General features: G+C 44.2%; 2 protein-coding genes across 5 annotated transcripts in view; one reads left to right on the top strand and one right to left on the bottom strand.

Moving 5' to 3' along the window:
* NLRC3 (NLR family CARD domain containing 3) overlaps positions 1-27,158 on the bottom strand; it is a 58,276-nt gene that overhangs the window by 5,887 nt on the left and 25,231 nt on the right. The window lies entirely within an intron of this gene.
* CLUAP1 (clusterin associated protein 1) overlaps positions 1-27,158 on the top strand; it is a 54,515-nt gene that overhangs the window by 19,235 nt on the left and 8,122 nt on the right. For both annotated transcript variants that reach the window (XM_065732480.1, XM_065732479.1), the window contains exons 8-10: positions 312-453; positions 16,779-16,851; positions 24,100-24,207. In XM_065732480.1, the coding sequence (XP_065588552.1) occupies positions 312-453; positions 16,779-16,851; positions 24,100-24,207 (323 nt within the window). The remainder of the gene's footprint in view (positions 1-311; positions 454-16,778; positions 16,852-24,099; positions 24,208-27,158) is intronic.

Raw genomic sequence — 27,158 nt, 5'->3', positions numbered from 1 at the left:
AAGTAGTTGGCTTCCCAGCCACGCAGAGAGCACACTTGTTGGAGTAATGGAGCAAGAGGATGGTGCTTATGGAAAGGAGTGATAGCAGATACACACTGAGCTTTCCTTTGCTATTTAGTATTTTCACAGAATAGGTTAGTATTCCTTCCTCATGTGCTTTTAGTCTTGAAGCAGTGTGGAACGTGAAAACAGAAGGTCCTTTTAGTTTGCTTCAGTAGACATGGAAAAACAGCTGTGAAAATGAGAATGCTGTTTCAGAATTCTTCGTGTATGGGTCTGTATTTCTCTGAGTAATTTCTTCTTTTTTCCAGTCCTGCTTTTATGGATGAATATGAGAAGATTGAAGAGCAACTGCAGAAGCAATACACGAGCTACCTAGAAAAATTCCGTAACCTAACCTACCTGGAACAGCTCCTGGACGATCATCATCGGACTGAGCAAGAGATGTTTGAGGTAAATCAGCTTAGAAATGTTCAGCCAGACTCCGTGTCCTCCAGTCCTTGACCTTATAGCAGAAAATGTTGTAATACCTGTTACTTGTTGTAGCACCAGCTCTGAATGACTGGCAGTACATTGGTGTGCAGCCAAGTGACAGCTCTCAGACAGACATGATAATACACCCTTGCTTTTTCATTTAGTGAAGTTAAACCAGTGTAATGATGCCTCTTTCCAGTCTGACTTTCCTTGATCCTTTCCAATGACATTTTTTGATTGTGAAGAGTATTTTCAATGTTCTTCGTCTTCCATTTGTTACGTACACTGTATGTGCTAAGAGCTCTTAAACACTTATTTTTATTGTCTGCCAACAATTGATGTGTAAGGGTTCGTTAGCACAAGGCTCTTCAATTTTCTCATAGATGTTGCCTTCAGTGAAAACTTAGCAAAGGTATCACTGAAAAGATCAGCGAAGTTGGAATCCTCTCTCACAGAGACTTCGTGTTCATAGAGATTCTCTTTTTGTGTTGATTTGCTGAGTTGTGTCAGCTCAGTGTGATGCTCAGTTACCCAACAGGATGGAAAATATGCATCTCTATCTCATCCTGCTTCATCCTTTCCTTTCTGTTGGGTGTTTATTGGGCCGCAGCACTTTCAGCCTGCCTTTCATTCAGCTTCTGCAGCTTCGTGTTTCACTGATGTTACTGGCTTCTCTTTCTCCAGCAGCCTTTACCCAGTACGTTTTCTGTTTTCAATGAAAAGAGGTATTTCAGTGAACTGTCTCTCCTTGGACCTTCGTATTGGTGGGTGCACTGTGCTTTGAGTGAACCACTGCTTCCACTTCTTCTTAGTGCACATCGTTATTAATTTTGTCAACACAACTCACTGGTGTTCCTGGCAGAAATAGGGTGCAGCTGTGTGTGATGTTCCTTGTGTCTGCCTGTGGCTGCACTTTTTGCCTTGGACACATCTCTGTGTGCCTGTTGATTTAGGAAAAAAACAAATAAACCAAGCAGCCAACAAACCTTAAATAATTCATACTTGCATGGAGTTATAGGAAAATATTGTGACCTGTACTTAGGCTGGAAGTAAGCTATGGTAACTTCATAGTCCCTCTTCTGCTTTGATCTGTCTCTGCACAGCATGGAGTACAGAAGGCTTCACTGCTGGGCTTCAGACCTTTGTCAGGCTGGATAAAATGTAGTTGTTCCTTGAGCAGAGGAAAAGCATACTCTAGTTTGTTCAGAAGGAGAAAGTAAACCTTTGTTTTAAAATACTTGTGAATTGCAGCAAACCAATTTCCAATTCATTGCCCTTTTTGTAAGCTGTCTGTCTCTGTAGACGCTGTTCCACACTTCTAACCCGTAGTTAGCTTAATATTTTCATGTCTTGTTTAATAATGCTCTAATTCTTCCCCATATCTTTGGCCAAAAAAAGAAAAGCCTCTATTAAATCCTAACCTTGAAATGAAACTTAAAATCTGATTTTTTTTCCCTTCTGTCCAAATGTCATTGAGACTTAATACCAAAAGTAGAAATGTTTTGAATATGAGTACCTGGAACTGCTTATAAATTTGTGCACAAAAGTTAGTAATGACTTGGCTTACAGCTCTTGAGAGGATTTTTATTAAAAGGTAATAAGATGAGGGAAAAGCCTTTGTCATTCAGGAATGTTCCTGTGATTAGAATCTGAAGAGCACTTTTCTTTTGCCTTTGCTCATTCCTTCCGTGAGACACCTAGAGAATCCACCCATATACTTTGGCTTTTCATTTATTAGGAAAAGTAGGCAGCAATACTTCAATGTTGTCTAGAATTAAAGAGAATTAAAGGCTGTGACAAAAAGATGTGGATTTTGTGCCTACTTCTGTCATCTGCTATATGTGGTACGCATTAGCAAGCATGAGAACTGGCAACAACTTTAACTAGCATGTGCTCAATGTTAAAATAGCATTTAGTCTTCTGCATTTTGAATGTTTTTGCCCTGACTGGCAGCCTGCACTGGATTGTTTCTTACTATAATCTAGTTGTGTTTAAAACATCTCTAAAATGCACTGTGTTGGCTTCAGCCAGCATGGAGTTTGTCTCTTGAGTTTAGATCTATAGCTTGATCTTAATTCTGAAGGGACCCTAATATTTATCTCAATTCACTGCCCATATATTAGAGGCTCTTAAATCTTTTTCCTAGGGAGTGTTTGAGAATGTAGAAAAAAGAAGAACAAAGAAAGTGAAAGTATAATGGAGTGCAAAAACAGAAGGCTGGAGTATCTAAAATACATCGAATATTTAAAAGATACGGCTCCGAAAATCTCCTTGTGGGCAGCAATCCAGTGATTAGTCTCTTGCCATCCTGGAACCACCAGGGCATTTCTCTCAGTCTTGGTCTGCTTTTCAGGTAGTGTTTCCTTGCTTTTGGCTACAAGGTCATGAAGCAGAACAGTGGGTGGCTTATTACAAGCTTGAACACAAGCAGTTTGCTCCAAACGGGTGCTGCATGCTGTCTTTGAGATTATCATCTCTGTATCATTTTCAGAATCAACAGAGGAAAAATAACAAGGATAATTGTATTTAATCTGTTTCAATATGCAGCCTCTTGAGCTGTTAAACACACTGGAAGTTGTGTTGATTTTTTTTTTCAGTTGTATTTGTCTTTTGTTTCACCAAACAAATCTTAATTATCTTCTGTAGTGAAAGTGAGAGTCAACTCTTTTATCATTGCTGTGCATTTTGTTGAGTAGCTTGCTAGGAAAAAGCAAGGGCAATGTAATTAGATTAATCCAGCACTCTAGGTGCTGTTCAGTACTGAAAACTGATTCCTGGACCCCTTTCTTTGACTCATTGCATGTTTTTGAGTGGAATTTCTGTTCTGATTGAAGGACTGTTGCTGAATAATGAGACTAATCTTTAGTGCCCTTAGCCTCAAAGCTGTTTTGGTACCCTGCTGACGTTGCAGGGCTAATGACATAGTCCAGGGTGCATTTCCTAATTAGAAAAGTGATTTAAAGGTTGTACCCAAGCACACAATTTTAATTAAGTGACATTGAGCAGTTGAAGCAGTGCAGCTTTTCCAAACCGCAGTGGCGGCTCTTTGTGTGCTTTTCTTTGGTCTGTTCTTTCAAGTGGCTCTGCAACTTGTGCTGCTGTGCTGTTGAGCTTTATAGACTCATAGAGTGGTTTGGGTTGGAAAGGACCCTTAAGATCATCTAGTTCCAACTCCTGCTATGGGCAAGGACACCTCCCACTAGACCAGGTTGCTCACGGCCCAGTCCAGCCTGGACATTCCCATTCCTTTTGCCACCCAGTGTCTGGAGTATCACAGAGCGCTGTCTGGAGGACAGTTGGCAGGCCTCTCCTGCCAGGCACTGCACTGACAAACATCCCTCAGCATTAAGAGAATCTTGAAAGCTTGCTATTGAATCTCAGCCAAATGAATTGGCAGAACCGGACAGTTAATTGATGATGAAATTACCACCTGCAGAGTACCTGCCTGTCTGAGGTGGAAACACTTTGAAACATACGAGAAATCTGGGGTTGTTTGTCCGCCCTCCACTCTTGCTTGTGGGCACATCGGAAGTCCTAACATGACTCCTCCTTTGAGTGAATTTCTCATATGTATTGACAAACTGTCACGCGCTATTTATTATTGGATCCAAGGAATTTAAATAAGGGCATTTTGTCTTTGTGGTTTCCTTTGCCTCTTTTCTCATTTTCAATCACCTTCTTTATTCTGTTCCCTTGTGCTGCTCACGCTATTAATCCATCTTCTTGCAGAAGCATGGATTTATGTGCCACGTCTTCTCAAAGATTTGTTCTTATTTTTCTACTATGTAAAAAGAGTCGGTGCTGTTCAGTAGCTTTCGCCCCATTTTTATGATGAAATTGGTTCTGATGTTTAGACATTAAAGTTATTGGAACTTTGGCTGCTATAAAATTCTTAGTTTATGGGCATTTCAGATTTGTGGGCTGAGTTTTTCTGCGGACTATAGTGGATGCCTGTCCTTTAAAGGACAACACAGGCTAGTACAGTTAAAAAGGCTTTTTTGGAACTAGTTTGTGTAATGCCAGAATAACTTAGCGATATCCCTTAGCATTTGCTGGCCTTGTTTTTCTAGGTGGAATATATTTATTCTTCCTTGTTCTTCTCAGAGGGCATCGCTGAAGTACTTCTCCTTCAGCTGCTTCCTCGTAGGGTATTTTAGGAACACTTCCACAATGGCACTGTGAAATCTCAACTAAGAAACACAATGGAATGGTGGACACAAGGAAAAAGATGTGCTGAGCCACTCAGTCGTTACCTCTAGTTTGAGATTGCTTAAACCAATTTTCTTTTCATCGTTCTGCTGAGTACGCAGTAAGCAGTCCATCGTGAGGGAAGTATAAGCAAGGGGGAAAAAAACACAAATACAGTGTATTGTGAATTTCTCTTTGCAACTCACCCTGCTCAGATAAAACCCCTTCTTCGTTGACCTAATGCTTTCCTATCAGAGCTCCATGCCTGAAGCAGATGTTTCGTTCCGAATAGGTACGTAACGGGATATCCAAGTTCTGCTGCACTCCGAGATAAGCTTTGGATCTGCTGCTTTTTATATCTTTTGCATTGTACTATCCAATTTGAATGACTAAAATTCCCATTGCAGTGACTGCTGTCTGAAATAGCCAGGCAGCGGTTTAGTACGAAAAGCGATTGGTTACAGTCTTCAATCTTCTAATGTCCACTTGAATTATGACTGTTCAGTAGCATTTTTATAGGTACCAGGAGAGCACTCCTGGTCCAGCGTTGCTGAATGACATTGAATATCAGAGGTAAAAGTAAGCACAGGCATTCTCATTTTTGTTGCTTCTGTTTTGGCATTTAGTCCAGTGTACAAGTATTGCAGCACTGGTGGGCTGAGACATGTGAATCCCAAAGGGGAGAAAAATGTGGAAAAGGGAGAGGGGGAGGAGAGGAATGCACAGGGAGAGAGTGAGGGCAGTTGAGCATAGGAGGAAGGGGCACAGGAAATTGCTAACCTGAGAAGTTACAGTCACACGAAATGAGAAGATTGTGGAGACAGAGAAAAGGTGAGAGGGCATGTGAAGAGCATTGTAGGTGAGATGGAGCTGCACGAGTTGCTACTGCCCCATGGATCCTTTCTGCTGCAGCAAAGATGTGCAGTTCCCTTCCAATACCATGGCAACTAGAGTTAGTTAGATCTTGAAGGTACCTCTGAATGCCCTGCAGTGGTTGTGTGCATGCCTGTTCCTGGTGCCTTATTGATACTGTCTCACATTAAAAACCTTAGTGCAAACTTTGTGGGAAATGAAAGCAACCAAGATGAACATTTCTCAGTGCTCAAAGATCCATGCATTTGTTAGGATTCCCTTGATATCTGATGTGCCAGATGGGTAAACAGAGCTCGCCTTTGTCTCCCTAATGGTCTTCATACTTGACGTACTCTAGAACTTATTATTTTCTCAGCCCTAGAGATCAAATATGAATTGATTAAAACCCTAAAATGCTGCATAAAACACACTGTAATCTAATGCATGGTACCCCCAGGTTGGCCTGGCCAGATCAAAACTGATATTTGATATTCGGGAAGTCTTAACTATTTTCTGCTAGCTCAGGAGGTACAAGTACAGAACTGCAACTCTGTGTTGACAGCTCTGTTTTCACTAACCTAACTAAATTAAAAAAAGAGCCCAAGGTGAGATTTACTTCTATGAGCTAGAGTTATGTGGGAAAGCAGAGAGATTTTCAAATAGGCCAATACCCACCTGGGGACAGAGCATTAAAAAGAGTACTGTGGGGCTTGGTGACAGGAGGATGATGCAGGAATGCATTCTCACGTCAAATTCAGCCTCAGATCTGAGAAGTGGGATTCATTAAGAGAGTGGAAGGGGTTGGTAGGACTGAGGATGACTTCCCCTGGCAGCTGCTAAATTTCCTTGCACTTGTTATTGCTGTGATTTTTTTCTTGGAAGGAGCTACTTGTTCCAGGTTCATCACTTGGAAGATTTTTGGAGCAACAGCAACACTGCCTTCAGTCACTCCTCAGCAGTAGGAGTGAAGAGGGGGACAGGGCCCACTAAATCTGCAGTGTAGTAACTGATGGGCAGCATCCTTATCATGGCAGTGTTTGTTTCTGTGTGGCACGAGATGTAACAGCCTTCAGTGATAGCAAAGCTTGGAAATCCATCAGTGCTGTTAGAGATCAGACACTACATAGCTTCTTGACTTTCAGTTCTTAGCTTGTCTGCTGAATTTCTTCTGCAGTAAGCTCTCTTCTGAAGAAACATTATAGGATGATGGTGTCAATTTTGTGCATTCCTGCATTTTAGTTTGTAAGTGTTCTCTTTATCCAGTCTTATTGGTAAGAAGATAGGATAAGAAGGTTGTTCAAGTGACAGCCTTTCTGCCTCCTCTGTCTTCCTGCATTATGTTTTTGAATATTCAAAAGTATATCAGTTTTGTGAATTGAGTAACAGGAATCTAGCTTGAATCCTGCTCAAAACAGGAGACAGTCATATATCACTTGAGGCAACACTGATCAAATGGATCAAGTCTGTTTGTTTTTCCTTAGAGATCAGCACACACACAAAATCATTACCAGAAACCTTTTTATATGTGGTTCCAAAACCAAGGAATTGGTTGAAAGAAAAAGGTGAAATCACACTTATTTTGAGACTGACGTTTTGCAGCTGATTTGCAGCAAACAACTTAAGTAGGTAATGTTGAAATTATGCATGTGAAATTTAGGAGGTTTATACTCTGCTGCTGCACAAGGTGCTTAGCAGCAGGGAATAGTAGCATTTTGATTCACAGAAGTGTGCATAATCTCAAAGTGAGAAACAGAAAGGTTGGTTTTGATGTACTGTTAAATAGTAAGGTAATGCTCAGATTTCCAGCTGTGTAAAAACACTTTCTAGTTTAATTCTGTGATGTGTATGAAAATGAACTACACTGAAGTATGAATGGTGGACTCGTAGGACAGGCCTTCCAGCAGAGCCCTTGTGTCTGACGCCCAGCTTGTGCCTGGGCTGGCACTGGGAGTTATGGAAATTTCCAGAGTCCTTCTCTTACTTCCTTCTCTGAATGCTCCAGAACACATTTGAGGTTCACTGGAGTTGATTCTGGTGTTGAGAAAGATACCAGTGAGCTAAGCTGCAAGCCATGCCGCTGCAGAAGCATTGCAGGAGGGTCAAGCATCAGGATTAAAGACAGGTAAGAAAGCCTGGGCCCAACAGCACATCATTCTGCCTGGGAGCTATGCCATCCCTTTCAGAGAAGGTCTGTTTGCCTCACTAGTGTTATCTACTTCATTCTTCTCTAAGCTATCAGAGAGGGAAATTTTAAAGGAAGCTTTTTCCCTGTCTTCAAACATCATAGCTAGAGCCTTGTCCTGGCGAGCAGGAACTGGGACCTCCTGTGCTGTCTCCTGCTCTCTAGTTCCAGTACTAGGGCTCTAACAGCAACACTGTTAAGGCAGAGGCTTGCTGGTGCTCCCTCTTAATTTGAGGCTCGCTGGGTGGAAAATAAGTGTCAGCCACTTACAGAAGAGATTATTTGCTATAATGAACAGAGTGAGTAGTTGTGGTTGCAAGGGTTTGTGCTACCTGTGGCATGGAGTGTGTAATCCTGACGTTAGATTCTAGCAGTTAGTGTCTGCTTTGTGGGAGTGAAGGGGACACAGCTGTGACTACTAACTTCCAATCAGTACCAATTGGGATTTTAATTTCTTCACACAGTGCAAACTGACCTCCGGCTTACATTGCAGAATTGTACATTAATTCAAATAAATCCCACGTCCAGCCAATATTGCTGGTAAGTTAGTACAATAAAATGTAATACCTGGAGGGAATGCTCAATGAGCTGTTATTGAGTCATTGTAATTCACGTCTTCCACAAAAGCAAACTGGAAAAATAGAGAGGAATTGCTATAATAGTAAGCTTGCATTATATCTAATGATGGCTACATTTGAATCTCAGGATGAAATCCATCCTATGTGACACAATTTCAGACAGTAATGAATTCCTGAGCGTTAGTGCTGACTTGAAGCTTGTATGAAGGCACTTCAACTGGAAAATTCTGGGCAGAAAATGCCAGTCTGGGTAATTTTTTATTGTATTTTTGCCTTTCACAGTTCTGCTCGCTTCTGTCACTCAATGCTAGGGGATAATGTAGAGGCCTGTGATCTCACCAAGCTTTGTGTTGCAGTCTCGCTGGTTCCCTTCCAGCCTTTCTGTCTTCTGTCTGTTCACGATCCTGTTGAGCTATGCTTTGTCATAGTTGGTCATAGAAATCCTCAGCAATGTGCTCAGTGCTGCATTGCCTGTAATGTTCTGCTCCCTCAACTCTGATCGATGGTTCCTGGATGGTTCAGGAGGATTTCTTATATCCTCTTGGGACATTTAATTTCAGGTCTTCAGTCAGCCTTATTGAATTTGGAAGGAGAAACTAAACCTAGCATAAACGTACCATAGGCAGCATAACCTAAAAAGGCATTTATGCTTGTACTTTGGCAAATCTTAATGTTGCAATGTTCCTCACTTCCAAATGTCCTGATTTATGTGAGCAATGGGATGGCTCTGGCTGGTGGCACAGCAGAGCTCTGGGAGTACTGTTGGAAAAGCAGCTCAGGAGGAGCATTTGGTATAAATGTCATCTGTTTGGGTTTTGTTTGTTTGTTTGTTTGTTTTATGAAGACATGTCCACATTTGTGATGCCTCTTTCCCTTTATTGTTAACCAAATAGAAGTAGTTAAGAGAATAGTTACACCAATCTGAGGAGAAACGACCCATACTATATAAAATGCACACGGGTGCAGGGGAAAGCTGTCTGGCTCAGGAAGTAATGAAATAGGATGCACTTGTGCTTGCAGGGAGGGATCCTGATTGTTGGAGCTTCAGAAAGAGAGGGGTGGGAAGGCCGTGGAATAAAGGAGGATTTGAAACATCAGTCTGAGCATAGACAGCATTGACTCCAGAACTGGCAGGGCTTGTGATGAAGGAGTAAGGCTGCAGGGGGCTGAGCTGCCATCCTTTTTGGGAGCCTTCATGTAGGTTGTATCAGATCCTTTGAATTGCCATCCATCGTAATGCATAGCCCAAAACAAGTACAGCAACAGGGAAGACTATTTGAGATAGAAGAATTGGGGCTTTCTTAGTAGAAAAACAGTCAGAAGAGGTAAATAACTTTTAAACCTGCTTTCTTGATCACTGATTCACAGATTAATTCTAGTTGGAGAGGACATTATGAGGTGTCCAGCCCAAGGTTAGTGAAGACATCAGAGCACATTACACAAGATTCAATCTCGTCAGATCTTGAAATCTTGAAAGGACAGAGACCACACAGCTTTTTGGGGCGAGCTGCTCGGTGAGCAGTTGAATGAAAAACATAACATGTAGGTGTTGGAGAAGCGTAGAAACCTGTGCAGAAAGCTTTGCTGTTGCACCAAGAAATGCCCCACTGGGAGAATTACTATTTTCCTCTGTAAGAACAAGAGTTCCCGAGGGGAAAGCATCAATTTCTAGGTGAGACCTTCATGCATGGTCTCCTTTTTCAAGAGAGCTAGCAGCCCATCTGCTGCAAGTCTCAGGGCGCTGCCTTGCTGCTTCCCATTCTGAAGTGCTCTGTGCCGCTCCAGCTCTGATTTATCTGTTCTGTGAGAAGTGATTATTGCAGTCTTTATGAGTTGGATGTAGCGAAGTCAGAACAGCAAGCAGTTACGGGAGCTTTAGGGAGAATTATATTCCCTTATCATAAGTTTCATTACATTGGAAAATATTTTAGCCTTTTTCCCTTGCTTTTATGATAGTGTGAACAAAGTTGAGTTAATCTTTGTGTATTTCCTTCTAAAGATAAGCCTTCTGAGCAAACTTTAATGGTTTTTTTTTTACTACCCTTGACACAAATGCACTTTGGTAGTGACCTATCAGATTTAGTTGTTCATTTTGATAAAGATGTTTGTGGCAGAATTTCTTGGGGAGAACACAGAGCTGTCTGTGTGCTGTGGACACAGATGCTGGTTTGGTCTTTGTCATTATCAGCACTATGTTGATGCTTCACTTGGCTAAGCACTGTGAGCTTAAATGACCAGTGCTCTTCTTCCACATTTATTAAGTACTTTCACAGTGTCTATTACAGTACACCAGTGAACACTTCCACCACAGAAAGCAGCACAGCATAATGCTAACAGGATTGAAGGCAGGAATTGAACAACAAAAGACCAAAGTGTGTTGTAAAATAGCATAATATTTGCTGTTTTTCAAGAAAATTCAGTTCTAGGTAGATGTATCATGAGTAGTATTTGTAATGGCTAGATACAACCAAAGAAGAGTTTCAAGATAAGTACTTACCCTGAAGAAGGGCAACCAAGTTCATTGTGCTGAAGTAATGATAGTTCAGCAGAAATGAATCCCTTCCCCCTCCCCTCCTTCCCACTATCACTGGTGGGAAACAGTGCTCTGTTAACAGTTGGTGAATTTCTGGTGAGTGCCAGTTATGTGTATTAAATACTCTCAAGTATGCTTTCTATGCGTGTCAGTAGAAATGATTGCTGTAAAATGGCTCTTAATAGTGAGAGGCAATGGCTGTTTCAGAACATCAAATTGAGGGAGATGCAATAATGAGACTAGGGAGGTGACAGATGGTCCTGTAATGGAGGCTGATGATTTCCAGTTGGTTCAGTGAGTGTCCATCCTCTGGAAGGATGATTTCTCTTAAAAAAAAAAAAAAAAAAAGAAGTGGCCAGTGGTGGCAATTTACAGATACGCCTTGGGCCAAAATGGTAAAGATGAATAAATGATAAATATTTATTAGTGTGAACCCTCCTAAGAGATATCAGAGAATCTGCTAGAGTAGATTTTTCTTTTCTAATAGAGCAGCAGCTCACTTCTTTGAGACCACATTGTCCAAAGTGCTGTCCTTGGTTTAGTTCTGGGATGTGGGGGGGTTGTGGCTTTTGTGTTCATCAGAAAGCTGTATGACAGTGATGGCACTTGGTAATGACCGAGGTGGCATCATTGGTCAGAGAAATGTAACCTCGAGATGCAGGATGTGCCTTTCTGCCACAGCAGCAGCAACCTGCCCTTTCTGGAGCCTTCCCTGGGCCTGCAGCGTTCACTGAGCACAGCATCATGCGGTACAGAGCCACGTGTTGCTCTTGTCAGGGGCAGCCTGTAGGAAAGTGCACGTCTTTATTGAGTAGTTACAGACAGGAGAGGGAAGCCATTGGACCCCATCTGCACCTTTGGTTTTGTTTCTGTGCTGGTGGTTTTAGCTAGTTGGTTTGTTTGAACTGAAGTGACGTGATCTTCTACTAAGAATACCACTGAAGTGTTTCACAGTTCAAGGTGAACGTGAGCACTGGTTTATACACTGTGACCTGTGTTGTTCTGTAGGTCAGTGCTTTGTCCTCTGGCTGTTAGCTGGACTCTTACTGCAGGGCAGCTAGTGTGTCCAAAAGCTGCTCCCCACCTCCCTGCCTGGCTTCCTGGAATGCGTTTCCATCTGCTGGAGCACTGCAAGACTTTCTCTCTTCTAGGTCTGGATTCAAAGCTGTGCACTATCAGATTCCTCCTGTTTTATTTCCTCTGACATGTGCTTGTGTACAGTACCAGAGCAGGGCTCCTGCATGTACTGCCTTCACTGAGAGCAGAGCAGAGCCCTTCTCCTACTCTTCCCAGTGCCCCCTCATCTTCAGGCTGTCAGCATCATTCCTGACAAGTCCCCCTTTTCACACCCTGGTTGGTCAGCAAGCCTCTAGGTAAGCTTTTTGCAGCCTCACTTTTTCGGATGATTTCTTTCTCTCTCCCAGGTTCTTCATCCTTCAGCAAAATAGAAATCATAGAATCACAGAATGATTGGGTTGGTAGGGACCTTAAATAGATCATGGAGTTCCAACACCCCTGCTGTGGGCTGCGTGCCTCCTACCAGCTCAGGCTGCCCAGGGTCCCATCCATTGGATATCTCCAGGGATGGAGTGCCCACAGCTCTGGGCAGTGTGTTCCAAAGGGGAAAAACTTCAAAGGGTTGTGGTCAAATGAAATCACAAAGCCAGACATTAATCTGGGGTGAGATGATTAGAATTAGGGCAGGAAGCACTGTCTGCAGGTGTTCAGGCACAGCTCGGGCACTGTGCTGCAGGAGCCTTGGCTGTGCCACTGTGGTGCCATGTTCCCCACTCACTGTTGTACCCAGCAGCCTTCCTCTCGTTAGGAGTACTGTCACATTCTCTCTTCAGGTGGCGTGCAGTTTTTCCTAGTCCTTGTATCTCACCCCTGCTGAATGAGTGGCAACACTCTATTATGAAAAACAAATCCCATTGTGTGCATGCAGCAAGAGCTAATCTCAGCTGCTTTGTTCTATAACAAAGCAAGAAACGGCTGCTGAGATTAATAGGCAAGGTGAAGATGAGGTGTTCAATCTATCCTCAAATTGGTTCTCTTTGAGTGTACTACAGAGCAGGAGGATTACCAGCACACTCTAGCAAATCACTGGGAGGAGGGGGGAAAGAGAAAACCAGAAGGAAACATTACTATGATGCTGAAGGAGATTTCTGGGGTTTGGAGGATGTCTGAGAACAGAAGAAATAACCCAGGCAGAAACTGAAATGTTAGCGTCTGAGAAAAAAGCAAATCAGCCATCGCCAGTGTCTGTCCTGGCATTCCTTCACACTCATCCTCTTGGTAGTTTCTTCCTTTCTTTTCTTTGTCTTTCATGTAGTGGTAACCATGCTGTCTCTCATCTGGCTCCATGCAGTGTGTCCTTTGTATTCAAAACCCCGCTGACATTTTCTCCACAACTTCCCCAATACAATTTTGGTGTTAACTTAAGAAGAAAATGCTGAGATGCCCTCAGTGATCAAATTGTGCATCGGTTTTGGTTTTCTTTCCCCCAGCCTGTTTAGATTTGCTGCTTCTTCAGTTGTCTTCAGTTGAATGATTTCAGCAGCTTGATTGCATTGCTTAGAACAATGCTCAGCAGCGTTAGTTGTGTCAGAAAGGACTGCCTGTCAGGAAACTGTGGCTTATTCAAGTCGTGGGTCACTTCCCAGAGTCAGACAGTGGGTGGGTGGCAGAGCTGCTGTGATGTGTGGGTCACCTGCTGGAGGGCATTCTCTAATATGGTGGCATATGGGTCTGGATGTTTAAAAACAAACACTGCCAAACAGATGTGTTGTGTCTCATTGCTGTTTTCCAAAGAATTTCATTGCCAGATGCGAGAGGGAAAGCCATCTGCTTTCATGGTTAAAGTACATCAGGATAGGGAGTATCTGTATTGTGCTCATTCGTGCCCCATTCTATGAAGAAAACAAGTCTGTCTTGGAATAGTGTGTCCGTCATGCTGGAGAAGATGAATTCTTGCTGAATTGGACAGTCTTGAGATGAGATGAGAAAAGCACAGATCATTGTAAGTGCAGGTGAAGCTCATTTGTTTAGGAAGCCTCCTATGTCAACAGAAGGATTCTCTATTGCCCTGTGCTGCTGACTGGGTCTGTCTGTCCCACAGGGCTGCTGCAGAGAGATGCCGATGTAACTGCTGGTGGAGGAGAGCAGAACCCTTGTATGTTAAAGGCATGGACTGGTCACTAGCAGCACAAAATGGTTCCAACTTGATCTGGAAGTCATTACTTCTCCCATTGGCCAGGCAGCATGGAGCAGGCTGTCCAGGGGGCTCAGCATGCTCTGTCCTGGGAGGCTGTTAGCACCCACGTCGCTGGGGCACATGCAGTGCTGCGATCCCATTGCTGCTCCTGCTGGGAGCCAGGCTTGGAGTGAGTGCTTCCTCACATCCTCTCAAGCCCAGTTTGTTGGGCAGCATCTGCAGGGCTGTGTGTTGTGCTGGCCTGCCTGCTCCGAGCCTGCAAGGTGAGTGACATTGATGGCTCCGTAAAGGGCAGATCTACATCTGGAAAGGGCTGCATGTCAGCAGAGATCCATCTGCCTTTAGGATAGGACTTTCAGCCCCAGGAATCCCAGGTGTCCTGGAAGGCCCGAGGCCACGTTCTGATGGGGCAGACTGGCTCCGATTCTTCATTCATTAGCACCACACTAATTGTGTTTACTTGACACCATGATTCTGTAGCATATGCTGCCTCTAAATTTGGGCAGTTAGCTTGTGGGGTAGGATATGTGCAGTGTTTGCCTGCAGCATTTCAGCCGTGTTTGTTTACTGGAGAGACTGAGCAGAGCTTCTGTGCTGGCTGCTGACAGAGAAACCCAACTGACACCGATGCAGCTGTTTAAAAGTTGTCATCATTTCTAATGTTGGAATCTTAAGCTAATGCAGCTGGTGTAATTTTCACCAATTTAACATCTTTCTGTCATGAGTTAAAAAAAAAAAAACAACAAAAACTTTGTTCACTTTCTAAATACACAGCGTGCCAGTTCCTGCCTCCTGCTTTGAAGATCTCACTTGCAGAGGGCTACAACCAGCACTGAGCTGGTGCTGTCCTGGTCCCAGCAGCACTGAGCCTGCCCTCCTGGAACTGCTCTTTTTGCTGCAGATCTTGGTGAGCTTTTTGGAGTCGTGGTGTTGTTGGAAAGGATGGTGGCATACAGCCTCAGCAGCTCTCCGGTGTTTATCTGTCCATACATCAAGCTATGCAGGGATCTAAGCCAGAAGAAAATCAACATGTTTTCTGCCAGTGAGCTCCAGGCTGCTCGCTGTGAGGTCAGCTGTGTACCTGCAGGAGGGTGGAGAGGCCTCAGCTGCCACTAAAAGACTTCCTGAGACTCCACTTGCATTTTAATCACACAAATCAGCACTGGAGCTGAAAGAAGCACTACCCTGCTCCCTGCCCACAGCAGCAGCACACTGCTGTGCATTGTGCGAGTCAAGGCTTTGTGCAGCTGCACACCCAACTGTGCTAGAGTTGACCTGGCTTAATTCTGGTTGGGTGCATTAGTTTTCACCTGGATTGGTGGCTTAACATATGCATGGCATAACATAGACAATTATTTTCTAAGTTTATGCATTTGTTTATGCATCAGGGATATGTCCTGACTTTTGTTACCTCCTTTTGGTTTTCTTTGCCACGTGTGCTGTGTAGGCTGCACTGGAGTTGGGTGGAAGCTGCTCAGGACTGCACCCATCATCCCAAGGACACAGCTCCATGGGGGCTGTGCTGGAAATGTTTGCTGGGGCAGGGAGCAAGACTTGTTTAATCTGTTTCTGTGCTTTTGTTGATTATCTTTAAATCTTAAGGCTGACTGAGAGAAACCAGAGTGGGAAGAAAGGATGCAGTAAGAAACAAGCAGCTGGGGGCTCAGCTGGAAAATGTTGGTGCATGCTGCTGCAGAGGGACTCTTGGGGAGGGCACATGCTGTGGATCCTGGTTGCCCACATCTCATTCTCACCTTTAGTTCACCTTGTGATACTCGTCCCAGAAGATGAAAATCACTGCATCTGTTACTGCCTACAAAGGCAGGCATGCTTTCTTACCAATGAATGAAAGTGTCTGCTCTACCCAGTGCTGCCCCGCTCACATCAGCCTGCTCCTGCCCTTCTAAGCCATCAGAGTTCTTAGTTTTTTAAGTCCTTGTAGGCCTTCTTGAAACACTTTCTTTTACCCCTGGCATTCATTTGAAGAGTTGTGAATGGCCATTTGCTTCTCCTTAGCACAGCAACCCCTGTTCCGTTTACCCTTTTCCATTTGCTCTTAACAGGCTTTATGTCACACTAACATACTGATATTACAATGGTGTTCCTCAGCATATTTTATCTAACAGCTTGCTACAAACCGCCTTCTGCAGTCTTACTGCCATGGCTCTCCTGTGCACCCAAACTGAACAGTGATACATAGTCCCACTACTGCTGTAAGACAGCGTAGGGCTGTACTTCTGCAGCTCATTGATTGGGCAGTTTCTTCCCATGTTGTCTGCATGCATGGAAATGGATAAATTGATTCCATTTAGGTTTATGTATGAGGAAGCTGCAGTCATTTTGCAAACCACTTCTGGTGTTTAATGGCATGTTTGCTGAAAAAATCTCCTGAAGGCCACTTGGCAAAGAGAGTCCCCTTTGTTCTGTAATGGCCATGATGTTCTGTGGGATTAAGGTGAATGAACTCATTTTCAGTGTGATAAGTGAAGTTTCACCTGGTTGAAATGCATGGTTCAGTTCAGTGCACTCTTTATGTGGGTATATGCTTTGTATCCCAACCTCGTGGGCAAAGTAAGTAGGAGTTCCCAAACTTCATGTAAGATCTCTTTTTTTTCATAAAATGTTTTCGGTGCTGAATTTTTTCTTGTTTCATTCTGCCCATGAGAGCCCTTACGTGCTGCTGTAGAGCCATCCAGTTACCTACTTGACTGGATGATGGGGCAGCTTTTCTAATTCAGTTGTTCTCACCTGTTTCAGGAAGCAGCAAACATGCTGCGTCTGATGCAGAACAGGCTGAAGGAGGAGGAGCAGCGCCTGCTTAAGAGTGGAAGTAAGTGGGATTTTTTCCCCTAGGTTTATTGGCAGAAAAATTACATGCAGGGTACTTGATGTATGATTATACACTTACAAGCCTGAAGCATGGGGACATGGGGTAGATGATGGAGTCAACAGATGTATCAGACAAAGTGGAGTGATAGTAACTATAGAAGGACACCTGTGAAATCGGGAACCTGTCCTCCACACAAGTGCTGTAAATGCTACACCATGCAAGTGCTGCCTGCAGTGCTGAGAGGTGAGAGCAGTCCCCCCCTACACACACTGTGCAATTGCAGCAGGCAGGCAGAGGCACCGTTTTACTTCTTACTATCCTCCAAGCCCCTACAGGTTGGGGGTGAAGGCCAGCACAGAAGAACTAATGAAGAAGCGTTGGCTTTCTAATATTGCTTAGAGGATTCTGCCCATGGAGATGCTCATATTGGCAGGTAGTCTCACTGCTTTGTGGGTCTGCCTGGCTACCCCATGTTACACACATGCTGGCATGCCCTGCAAAACCCAAGTGTAAATTCCATGCTCTGCCACCTTGAATGCAGAGCTGGCTGTGTTTGGAATCATTCCTTGTGATGTATCTATCAGAACATAATGTTCACTGATGAAAAAGCTGCTTGAAATTCTCTTTGCTGTTACAAATCGTCCAAGTGTGATCCACATCTGCCTGCTTGTGTTTCTTTGATTCTAGTGTACCTGCAAATTGTGAATGCAATTAAAATGAGGTTTTTCTTTTTCTCTGAACTTACTTTTAATTAATTAGAATTCTAGCTGAAGAACAGAAGGGAATAATAACCTCCTGAGATTTTGCAGAAGGCTAACAAACCAGATTTTGCTTCTTTCAAGTCAAGCATCAGCAGAACTTCACCATTAATTACCCTTGTGATTTGAGAATTGCAGCATGTGCATTTTTATATCATAGTAAAAAAAAGTAAGAGGAGGGTTGGTTCTCAGAATCAGAGGGAGAGTTCATGAAAGCTAAAACTCGGTAAAGACATCAGGGTTACGCTTCACAGTTTGTTTGTGGGCAGATGTTTTCTGAGCACGCTCGTGAAAGAGGAAATTTGTTCATCTCTGACCATCTTTGATCTCATCTCTTTATGTCAGTGAAGTAGGAAGAGAAGTTTTGCCTGAAACAGCTTTGTTGCTGGGTTTTGTAAGATTAATGTACTGAATGCTGTAAAACTGGCTGAGATCACCATAAGCTAACATAAAAGGATGAGGTACCGAGCTGTGCCTTCCTCTGAGGCCAACCCCACTCTCCTCCTCTCATTGTTTCAGTGACGTCCTGTATAGAATTTAAATCCAAGAGATTTGCTTGGAGAAAACAATGCAAAGGCCATTGCCCTATATGCCATAGTGCCATCTCAGTGAAGTGATCCCCAAGCTCCTTAGCACAAGAAAAATGATGTATTTTGCACGAGAGGAATCACAGAAATGGCAGCAGCATGAGTGCAACGCAGGCAAGCAGCTGTGCCTGCCCAAACTGCCTCAGCAGTTGTCTGGGACATTTGCACTTGAAATAGAGAGCACTGTAGGGGCTGGGGTTGCTGCAGTTGAGGGTTCCCAAGGGTGCTGCAGCCTTCCTCTGGCAGTCAGTGATTTGAGCAGCAGATGCAGTGTGGGGAGTGGTGTAAAGCACAAGAATACTTACACCTTAGTGCACCTACATGCTGAGACTCCAGGGGAGCATGTCTTCTCCTGCACAGAGGAAAAGGGAAGGTTCTCCAAATCTCATTACACTTTGCCCTTGAGAGCTGCAAAGCACTTAATGAGGCCCTTCGAACAGCATAGGCTGGAGCCTGGTGATAAATTTGTTACCATTAACTGATAAAAGTCAGCGTTCATTCTGCCCCTGTAAGTGCTCTTACCTTTGCATACCTCTGTAATCAATAGAGTCCTTTTATTGTCTGAATCTTTTGACCTTATCTACTGCTAATTTGGCAAGAAGGGCTGCAAATTAATGGTGCCTTTCTCTGCAGCACAAGTTGCAGGAATTCTGGGCAGCCTCAGCAGCACCAGAGAAACCTGGATGATATTTATTGTAAAGAAGAGCTGTGCAAGGCAGGCTGAGTTGTGTTAGAAATGTAGAAGGGCAATGGACGTGTCGGGACACTTGCATAAGATTTGCAACAGTGTTTAGTGCAGCTCAGAAACCTTCTTTTCCCTGTTTTTAGCATGCATGGTAAATCATCTTCTGTTCGTCACAGGGCATCTTTGTGAAACCACTGAACTCAAAGAAAGGAGAGAGAAAAGCCCAAGGTTTGCTTTCAGTTTACAAAAATCCGTGCTGCAAAATGGGCTTTTCAGTTTTCTGTCTGCTGCTGCAGTGACCCTGCGAGCATGATCAAGGAGGGGGAAAACATCCACGTTAGGCACATTTCACAGTGCGGTGTCTGTGGTGTGCAGCACTGCTCATGTCCCAGCAGCAGCAACAGGATGGACTGATGCTGGCACGGAGCTCCTGCAGAGCTTTCTTGCTCAATTCTACTTGCCAAGCAAACTCTCTTTTTTGACAAGCAAGCAATGTGTGCCTGGATCCTATCATCTTACTCAATGAAATGGAGCAGATAGATGCCAGGCTTTGTATAACAAACTGGAACCGCTGCAGTGTGCTGATGCACTGAACCTCCTGTAGCCTTTCCACTCCAGAACTGATGTTTGAAAGTCCAGCAGCTGCTGAATGTGGAGTGCTGTTGCAGTGCTTGGCACCCTGCAGCAGGGCAGTGAGTTGCCAGGTGCTTCCCTGCAGGGTGTCTGCCTGTGTGCATTGTCAGTGCTCAGCAACCTCAACAGCAGGGTGCTAAAATGGTGCATCTCCTAAGAGAAGACTGTAATTTGTCTGCAGTTGTCTTGCATCTTGCTCATAAAATAATTGCAAAGTCACATTCTAATTTAAGAGTACTCAGATGGGTTCTTGGCCTTTGAGATCGTTAGAAACTGTTACAGTGACTGAATATGACCCCTCTGCAAAAGTGGCCAAAAATGATCTTAGCTCCTTATCCCTGTGCCAAATCCCAGATTGAATGGGAATTGTTTTCAGTGATTTTAGGTTGAATGGAGAATTGTTTTCAGTGATTTCAGGTGGCAGAGTCCTGTTGCTCCCTTTGTCAGTGATATAGCTATCTGTGCTGTTTAAAACATGAGATTGGGCTTAGTGGCAATAGGCCATTTTAAAATAACAGGGAGGTAAGAAAAGGGCACTTAGACCTAACTGTGCATCCCACTGCTGGGTTTTTGTTGGGATATTATGCTTGGTTGTCATATCTTAAGGTCTGAACATCCATACTTATTGCTGAATTTGGCAGGAGGACCTCGATCAGCACCTGCTACCAGCAGGATAACTTCTCAGAGATGAGAAAGAGGATCTGCATTTTGTGCTAAGGAAAAAAAAAATGTTTCCTACTGAAAGCATTGCATTCTGTAGCTGAAATGCTAAGTCAGGGCCTGAAGCAGTGATGGAGCACCTGGTGGGAAGGCAGGGCCAGCCCAAGGGAGCTCAGGTGTAGTGATGCACCTGAGTGATCAGAAGGGCTGGAGCCAGGATCCACCCCTTCCCAGCCCTCATTTAAGGGTTGGCAGTGGAGGCAAGAGGATCTTTTGGAGATCCCTGCATACCTGAGGCCTTCCAGGGGTAAGCAGGCTCTTTCTTTTGTTTCTGTGTCTGTAGCTGCTGCATTTGGGCAGCCTAGGACTTTGCTGCCCTGCTATAATTGCTGTCCTTCCTGTTGCATTATAGAACTGCACTTCTGATTCAAACGGCAGAGCTGTGAGGAGTGTTTATGCAAGCTAACAAATCTATAATGAAATCACTGGTTAGTTATGAACTTGTGCTGATTTTCCTTCCAGTTTTGCATGTTACCCTATGTTTTATCATTTAAAACCTCATATGATTATTCTAGGTATCTGCTCTAAGTTTTTCTGCAAGCAATAGATGTGCTTTGGAACAAATGACATCCTCTGAGGGTAGTGCCTATTTACCATGACCAGAGTGTGCTTTCTGTAGCTGAACTAGTTCAGCTGAAACAAATAACCTGGTCTCAAGAGAGGTGTCCCTGCCTACAGCAGGAGGTTGGAACTAGATGATCTTAAACCCAAGCCATCCTATAAAATAGCATTGACTAAAAGCCATCTTTACGATGTGGAAATGTTGAAATGTGAGGAGTTTAAAATCACAGCATGTTCTCTCTCTCAGGTAGTCAGATATTTTGCTAGTGTCCTCTATGCAGTAGAGGAGTCCCTGCAGTGGGGAAATGGGCCAAATGCAGATTACAGGGTGTTTCTTTGGATTGTCTTTTCATAACAAAAATACAAGAGCTTGTTAAAACACCAACCTTAAGCTCTAGTAAGTTGCCAGCACTGGCCTGAATTCAGGCACATGGATTGTGGAGTTGCAGTTCATTTCTAGAAGTCAAATAATCTTCATGTACAGCTATGCAAATCTCATAATCCAGCTACCTTAGAATGTGTTCTGTACCTCGTGTACCAGGGTGTGGGAACTGCAAGCAGAGTGCTTTATTATCCTCGGTCTTTATACTGGGTGGTGGTACTGAGAAGTCTCCATTTGCTCCATAAGGAACATTCCTTGTTTTCCTTTCTGTTGCTCAGTGTTGTGCAGGGATTGTCACCTCTTTTGGGGCAGTAGGTTGTTTCTTCCCATATGTTATGAAGTGAAACGTTCTAAATTGTCACTCTTTTTTCTTTGTAATTCTCAAGAATATTTTGGTGCAAGTGTGACACGCTGGGTAAATACACTGAGAACTGTGGGATGAGGGAATCCTGTACTGCTGTATGTAGGATGGGTCTCCCAGAGCATTGGACCAACCTGCTGTTTGAGCCCTCTAGGAAGGCCCCCAGGCAAAGCTAGGCTGGGTGTTGGCACCCACAGGTAGTTGTCACAAGGCACCAGGTTAAAGCAATGCATTAATTTTATTCCAAATGAGAGGTTCTCTCTGTCTTTCCAGGTGTGAGCAGGAGGCTCAGGGGCACAGACTGTTACTGGATTTACCTTTGCAGTTCTGGCTTCTCTGTTCTTGCAGCACACTATAGCAGCGTGGTAAAGGTCCACGTTAGGCTCTGTGCAGTGCAGTTCCAGGCTGCTCAGAGAGCCCCAGCTCTTGCTGCACCTCCGTAACAAGTTTTGTTTCCAAGTCCCAGCTCAGTTGCAAAAATGATGTGCTGACAGTTCCCCTGATGACCCTTCTCTTTGTTTTTACTGCAAAGTAATGTAGGATTTGCAATTGCAGGTGTTGAGGTGGCCTGGAAAGCACCCTGGGACAGCTGGTGCTGGGGTACCAGCGTGCCTCTGGGGGCTGCCAGCAGTCTTCTGCCTCCCACACGTGGGCTGAATGCAGAGAGCTGCACCTGGATCACTGCTGGCAGAGTTAAAGCATCTGGGACAGTGGGAGAGAAGGATAAAAGCAATGGGGTGAGAAAGGGGCTTCAGAGGGGTGGAGAAATTGGGTGAAAGAAGAAAAGATTGGATGTGGAAAAAAAGCTGTGCTGAAGCCATTCCCCTTCATAAAGCAGCAGCTTGTGGCCCTCCAGCCATTGATTGTCTCTTTGCAGTAGGTACCACTTCTATTGCAAAGCACTGCTCGCCGTGGGGTCTCATTGCTGGTCCCACTTTCCAACAGAAAGGCGCTGTGGGGAATTACATAATGAGCAGAGCTTCCTTTCTGCAAGCAGAGAGGTGGGAAATGGCACAGGGGAGTGGGACAGAGCTCTTCTGCGTGCAGCAAAGAGATGATTCCAGATCCATTCCTGTCCTTGTTATCTTAGGACTGGATTGTCCAAAGCAAAGTGTGTTTTGTGTGTTTTATGAGAGCCTGTTGCCATAAATGGTTAAGAAATGGTTTCTGGAAAAGTGTAATATAAAATCAAAGCTCTGGGTTGGTAGAGGCATGCCTTGCCCTGTGGAGAATGGCATTGTGGTGCCTCTGTGAGGCGAGGGCTCCAAGTCCTGTCCCAGTGGGTGCTCACTGCGTTGTCACTTTGGCTGCTGCCAGACAGCAGCTCTGATGGCCCACACTCAGCTGGCAGCTCAGGCTTGGGAGAGCTGGGTGAGAAGGAAGGAAGTGCTAATGGAGCGAGTGTGGTGTTGTTCTCCAATGGGCACAGCAGTCATAGGGCCTGAGCAGCATCCTCAGCTCTGGGTGGTGGTGCTGAGAAATAGGAGGAGGAGCACCTGTGGTAAAATCTGGAGTAATGGGATAAAACAAGTGCAAAAGAAGGGAGGGCATGTCAGTCCTAGTGGTGAGAACCCTTGCAGGTGACAAAGGCCCACACAGGACACAGCCCTGAATCTTTTATTTAGGCCATGCATGAGTCTTCCAAAGGGGTTTGCCTGAACAAAACCTGGCTTTCCTGAATACCAGCAGATGGAAACAGCATTCAGGTCACACAGTGGTTCAGACACTTGCCAAGGAGGAAAGTACAACACAAACAGAAACTGCAGCTAATGCTGTTGGAGCCTCATCATCTTACCAGGGTATTGAATACATCTCTTGCTGCTATATTTTGTCATTAACTTAATATTGCAGTGAAAAAGAATATGGAAAAAAATGTATGTTGTCTGATAATTAAATGTTGCAAGGATGTGCCAGCTCATTGCTAATCGTAATTAGTTATTTCCATTTTCAGCTCAGACGTGTGTAATTAAGTGTACTTAGGAGGAGGTGCTCACTTCACACCGAGTCTGTTTGTTGTAGCACCACTGATCCCCTAAGGCACCAGAGCACCTCTTGCTAGAGCATCGCCCTGAGCTGTAGGATCCCTGTGTGCCTCTAACAGATGGTTAAATGAAAGGCAAAGAGTCTAAGGGGACAATTTGCTATTACTAATGGCAGGGTGAAGCTCTAGGAGGTGTATTAGTAAGTTCACACTTCCCAAAAGCTTTTAGAAGACTTTCCTTTTGAAGTGGGTTTTGGGAATAGCTCCTCCTGACTGTGTGTGTGGTTTGTTCCAGGAGAGTGTATTTAGAACGTGGCCTTTATGGCACAGTCTGAGGATGGTCTTGAGGGGATTGCTTTGTACACTCTGTTCATCTCAGCTTCTTTGGCGTTTCTCTTTGGAGATACCTTGGTGAGGATGTGGAAGCTGGCTATTCTTCTTCACGTGTCAGCAGGGCCACGTTCTGTATTAATTGTGGACTGAACAAAGAGAGTGCTCATATCTCTTGTATGCAACTGCAATTCTGGGCTGTTGTGGGTTGGTTTGAATGATGTGCATCTCCTGCTTTTGTTTTAACCAGGTAATGATGATTCTGACCTGGAGATTCAAGAGGATGAAGGCTCTGACAGCGAAGTGGAAGGCAGACAGTTTGGGAAGCAGCGTGCAGCCTTGGAGACACTAGTGCCAGGTACCTCCACCTCTTCTTTGCTGCCTTTCATAGATTCATAGATACATTAAGTTGGAAAGGACCTACAAGATCATCTAGTCCAACCATCCTCCTATTGCCGTTCCTACCCACAGAACTACTAAATCAAACTACTTTATTTAAAAGGACTTGCTCAAAGTATCTGAGTAACCTCAAATATAAAAGACTGTTGTCGTTCAGGGACACTGGCACTGCTCTGTTCTTGCGAGCTGTGATAGGTCAGTGTCACATGGAGAAAATATAGTACTTTCAGGGAGTAAAATAAGGGGGATTTACTGAAGGAAATAAAGAAGGGAGAAAAATCTGTCCTTGATGTTGCCTTCCAGATTCAGAAGTAGCTTTGTGCAAAGCCTTAGCAAGGTATTATGATTTCTTATGGCAAAGCACTTATTTCCCTTTTGGTGTAGACATTATCTTTAGTGAGGTCATCTTCAAAATGAGACCTTTGAGTCTGTAAGACCTCCTGCACTGACAGCCGTGGGCACAGCACACCTGAGCTACTTCTACTGGGGAAGGACATCTGACTTCTGTTGCTATTATGTGGAACTTCAGCTTCTGGCTGCTGATCCCTACAGAGCCCAGGGCAGGAGCAACTCAGAAAAATAACATAGTGAGGGTCTGTCTTACACTTCTATGGAAAAACAGAACAGCAAAAATAAAAAAAAAGCCAAAGCCCAACAACCTACTTTCTACGCATTACATTGAAGCAAAATGAAACCAGAAAATCAAGTTAGCTCTCAGTGGTGTTCTTGTTGGCTGTGTGTGATTCTGAGCAAGAGCAAAAGCCACTCTGGGTGACGTGCCAGTGTGGATAATTTCATGTGCCTCTACTTCTGCTGAAGCCTGCTACTTGGATAGACTGCAGATGTGTTTCCTGCTCTCCTCTTTCTTACTGAGACCAGAGCAGGAAGCTGAAGTTCTCAAATGGATAAAATTCAAGCATTTTTATCCACATTTCTTTTGCTTTTCATAACAATTGAAAACTCCTGAAAAGTGCTCATTTTCACCAACTGTTTTTACAGTATAGTTTCTCAGAGAAAAGTCTGTACGCTGTTTTTAGAGCTGGCAGTGATGCCCATCTCAGCAGGCATCCCAACAGAGTGACCAGATATTGGCTGCAGCTTCTGTGCCTCTGTGGGTCTCTTCCTGATCTTCCATAAGCTGCTTCTGCCATGTGATTATCCTCTGGCTTTGGCATGTTCTCGGCTTGCTGGCTACCTGGTGTCAATGCCTATCTTTGCTCACTGTATCTCTGTAGTTTGGAAATCTCCCTTAGCTTGGTCCTCTTTTTTCCCCTCACCTGCAACGAACAGAGCTACTGAACCAACTCCAGTTGTGTTCTGATGCCTTTTGCACAGCTCCTCCAGGAGGAGCAAGGCTGCATTCTCTCCTTCTAACTCACTGCTCATCATTCCTCCTGTGCTCCAGCACAGTCTGTACTGGCAGAGATGGATGCAAACACTGTTAGACATAGGAGAAGTATGATCAGCTTGCTTTTCTGCCTTGGTGAGCCAAAGCTTTCCTTCCAGAGCACCAACCTGATCTAGATGAGCAGCTCCAGCCATGGGTGCAGGCTCTCATTTGCCTCTTTCTGTGTAAATGGGCCCTTCTGATCCTTCCTCAGCAGTGAGATGCTGTGTTTGACTGTGTCCCCCTCACAAACTAAAGTGCTGGGGACAATGTCAGGACCTGAGATTAATGTCAAGGTGCTTCAGCTTCTGTGGCAAATTGGGCCTGAACATTCACTGGCCATTTGTCTTAAACCCACAAAGAATCTATACGTGTAGTTCAGCACAGGCACTTTGCATTTAAAATGTACCTAATAGTTAAGGTAACATAATAAGAACGCTATTTTTATTAATTACCACTTTTCCCCTATGCTAAAACTGAAGAGGTTCCAGTCACTTTCTTTTGAAGGATTGTGCCTTTCTCTTGAAGGATTGTGCTCACAATCTTCTGAGCCGTGTTTATTCTCTTGCTGGGGGGAAGCAGACTGCTGTGGTCAGTTCCTGTGATGTGATTCAGTTTTACATCTCTAATTTCCAGGTTATTAGTACTCTAAGAGAAGATTTCCTCCCTCTTTGATAAGGGGGCAGGTATTCCAGTGTGTTTCACCATTAGAGGAGCAGGATTCATAGGGAGAGATAATCACTCTTATTAGGCCACTTGTTATAATTGAGAAAAATCAACACAGTTTCTCTCTCAAGTCCCTTCAGCAGGACTGTTTAAGTGCAGTCAAATTCAAACAAGATGCAGCTTTGACAGTATTGCTTCTGGTTTTATTCTTTTGCCAATTAAAAGACTTGAAGGTATAGGATTTTGTCTCCCGTGGAGCAAAGAGCATGAGCTAGAGGAGACATGACGGGCTGCCAGCTCTGGAGGTACAGAGAGAAAATCAAATCTTTGTTTCCCATGTACAAAGAGGAATAGACTGGTTAGGAAGGGAATTAAAAAGGCTACAGGGCCTTTGTATCCACTGAATTCACACTGATTTGCCAGTAGAGCAGATCCAGCTGTAGGAAGTCAAGAAAGCTTCTGTACAAGGAGATAACAAGCACATGGGTGACAACAAATGGCTGGAAGAGAGTCACCAAAGTCATAGGTGCTGCTTTGTTGGGCTTGGGAGACTACAGCCTGTCTTCATAGAATCATTAAGGTTGAAAAAGACCACAGAGGTCATCACATCCACCCATCAACCCACCCCACTATGCCCACTGCCCACATCCCTCAGTGCCACGTCCCCATGGTTCTGGAACACCTCCAGGGGCTGTGACCCCACTGTCCCTGGGCAGCAGTGCCACTGCATCACTGCTCTTTCTGAGAAGAAATGTTTCCTAATACCCAACCTGATACACAATTACAGGCGAGTCTCCTTGATGTGACTTACTGAGTAAGTCTCTGTTGCTCATCATTTGGTTTAATAAGTAAAAGAC

This window comes from Cyrtonyx montezumae, unplaced genomic scaffold (genome assembly GCF_038088225.1).
Source record: "Cyrtonyx montezumae isolate F1298 unplaced genomic scaffold, pur_monq_1.0 scaffold_16, whole genome shotgun sequence".
In the NCBI taxonomy this organism is placed as follows: Eukaryota; Metazoa; Chordata; class Aves; order Galliformes; family Odontophoridae; genus Cyrtonyx; species Cyrtonyx montezumae.
This window is presented reverse-complemented; position numbering and strand designations above follow the sequence as displayed.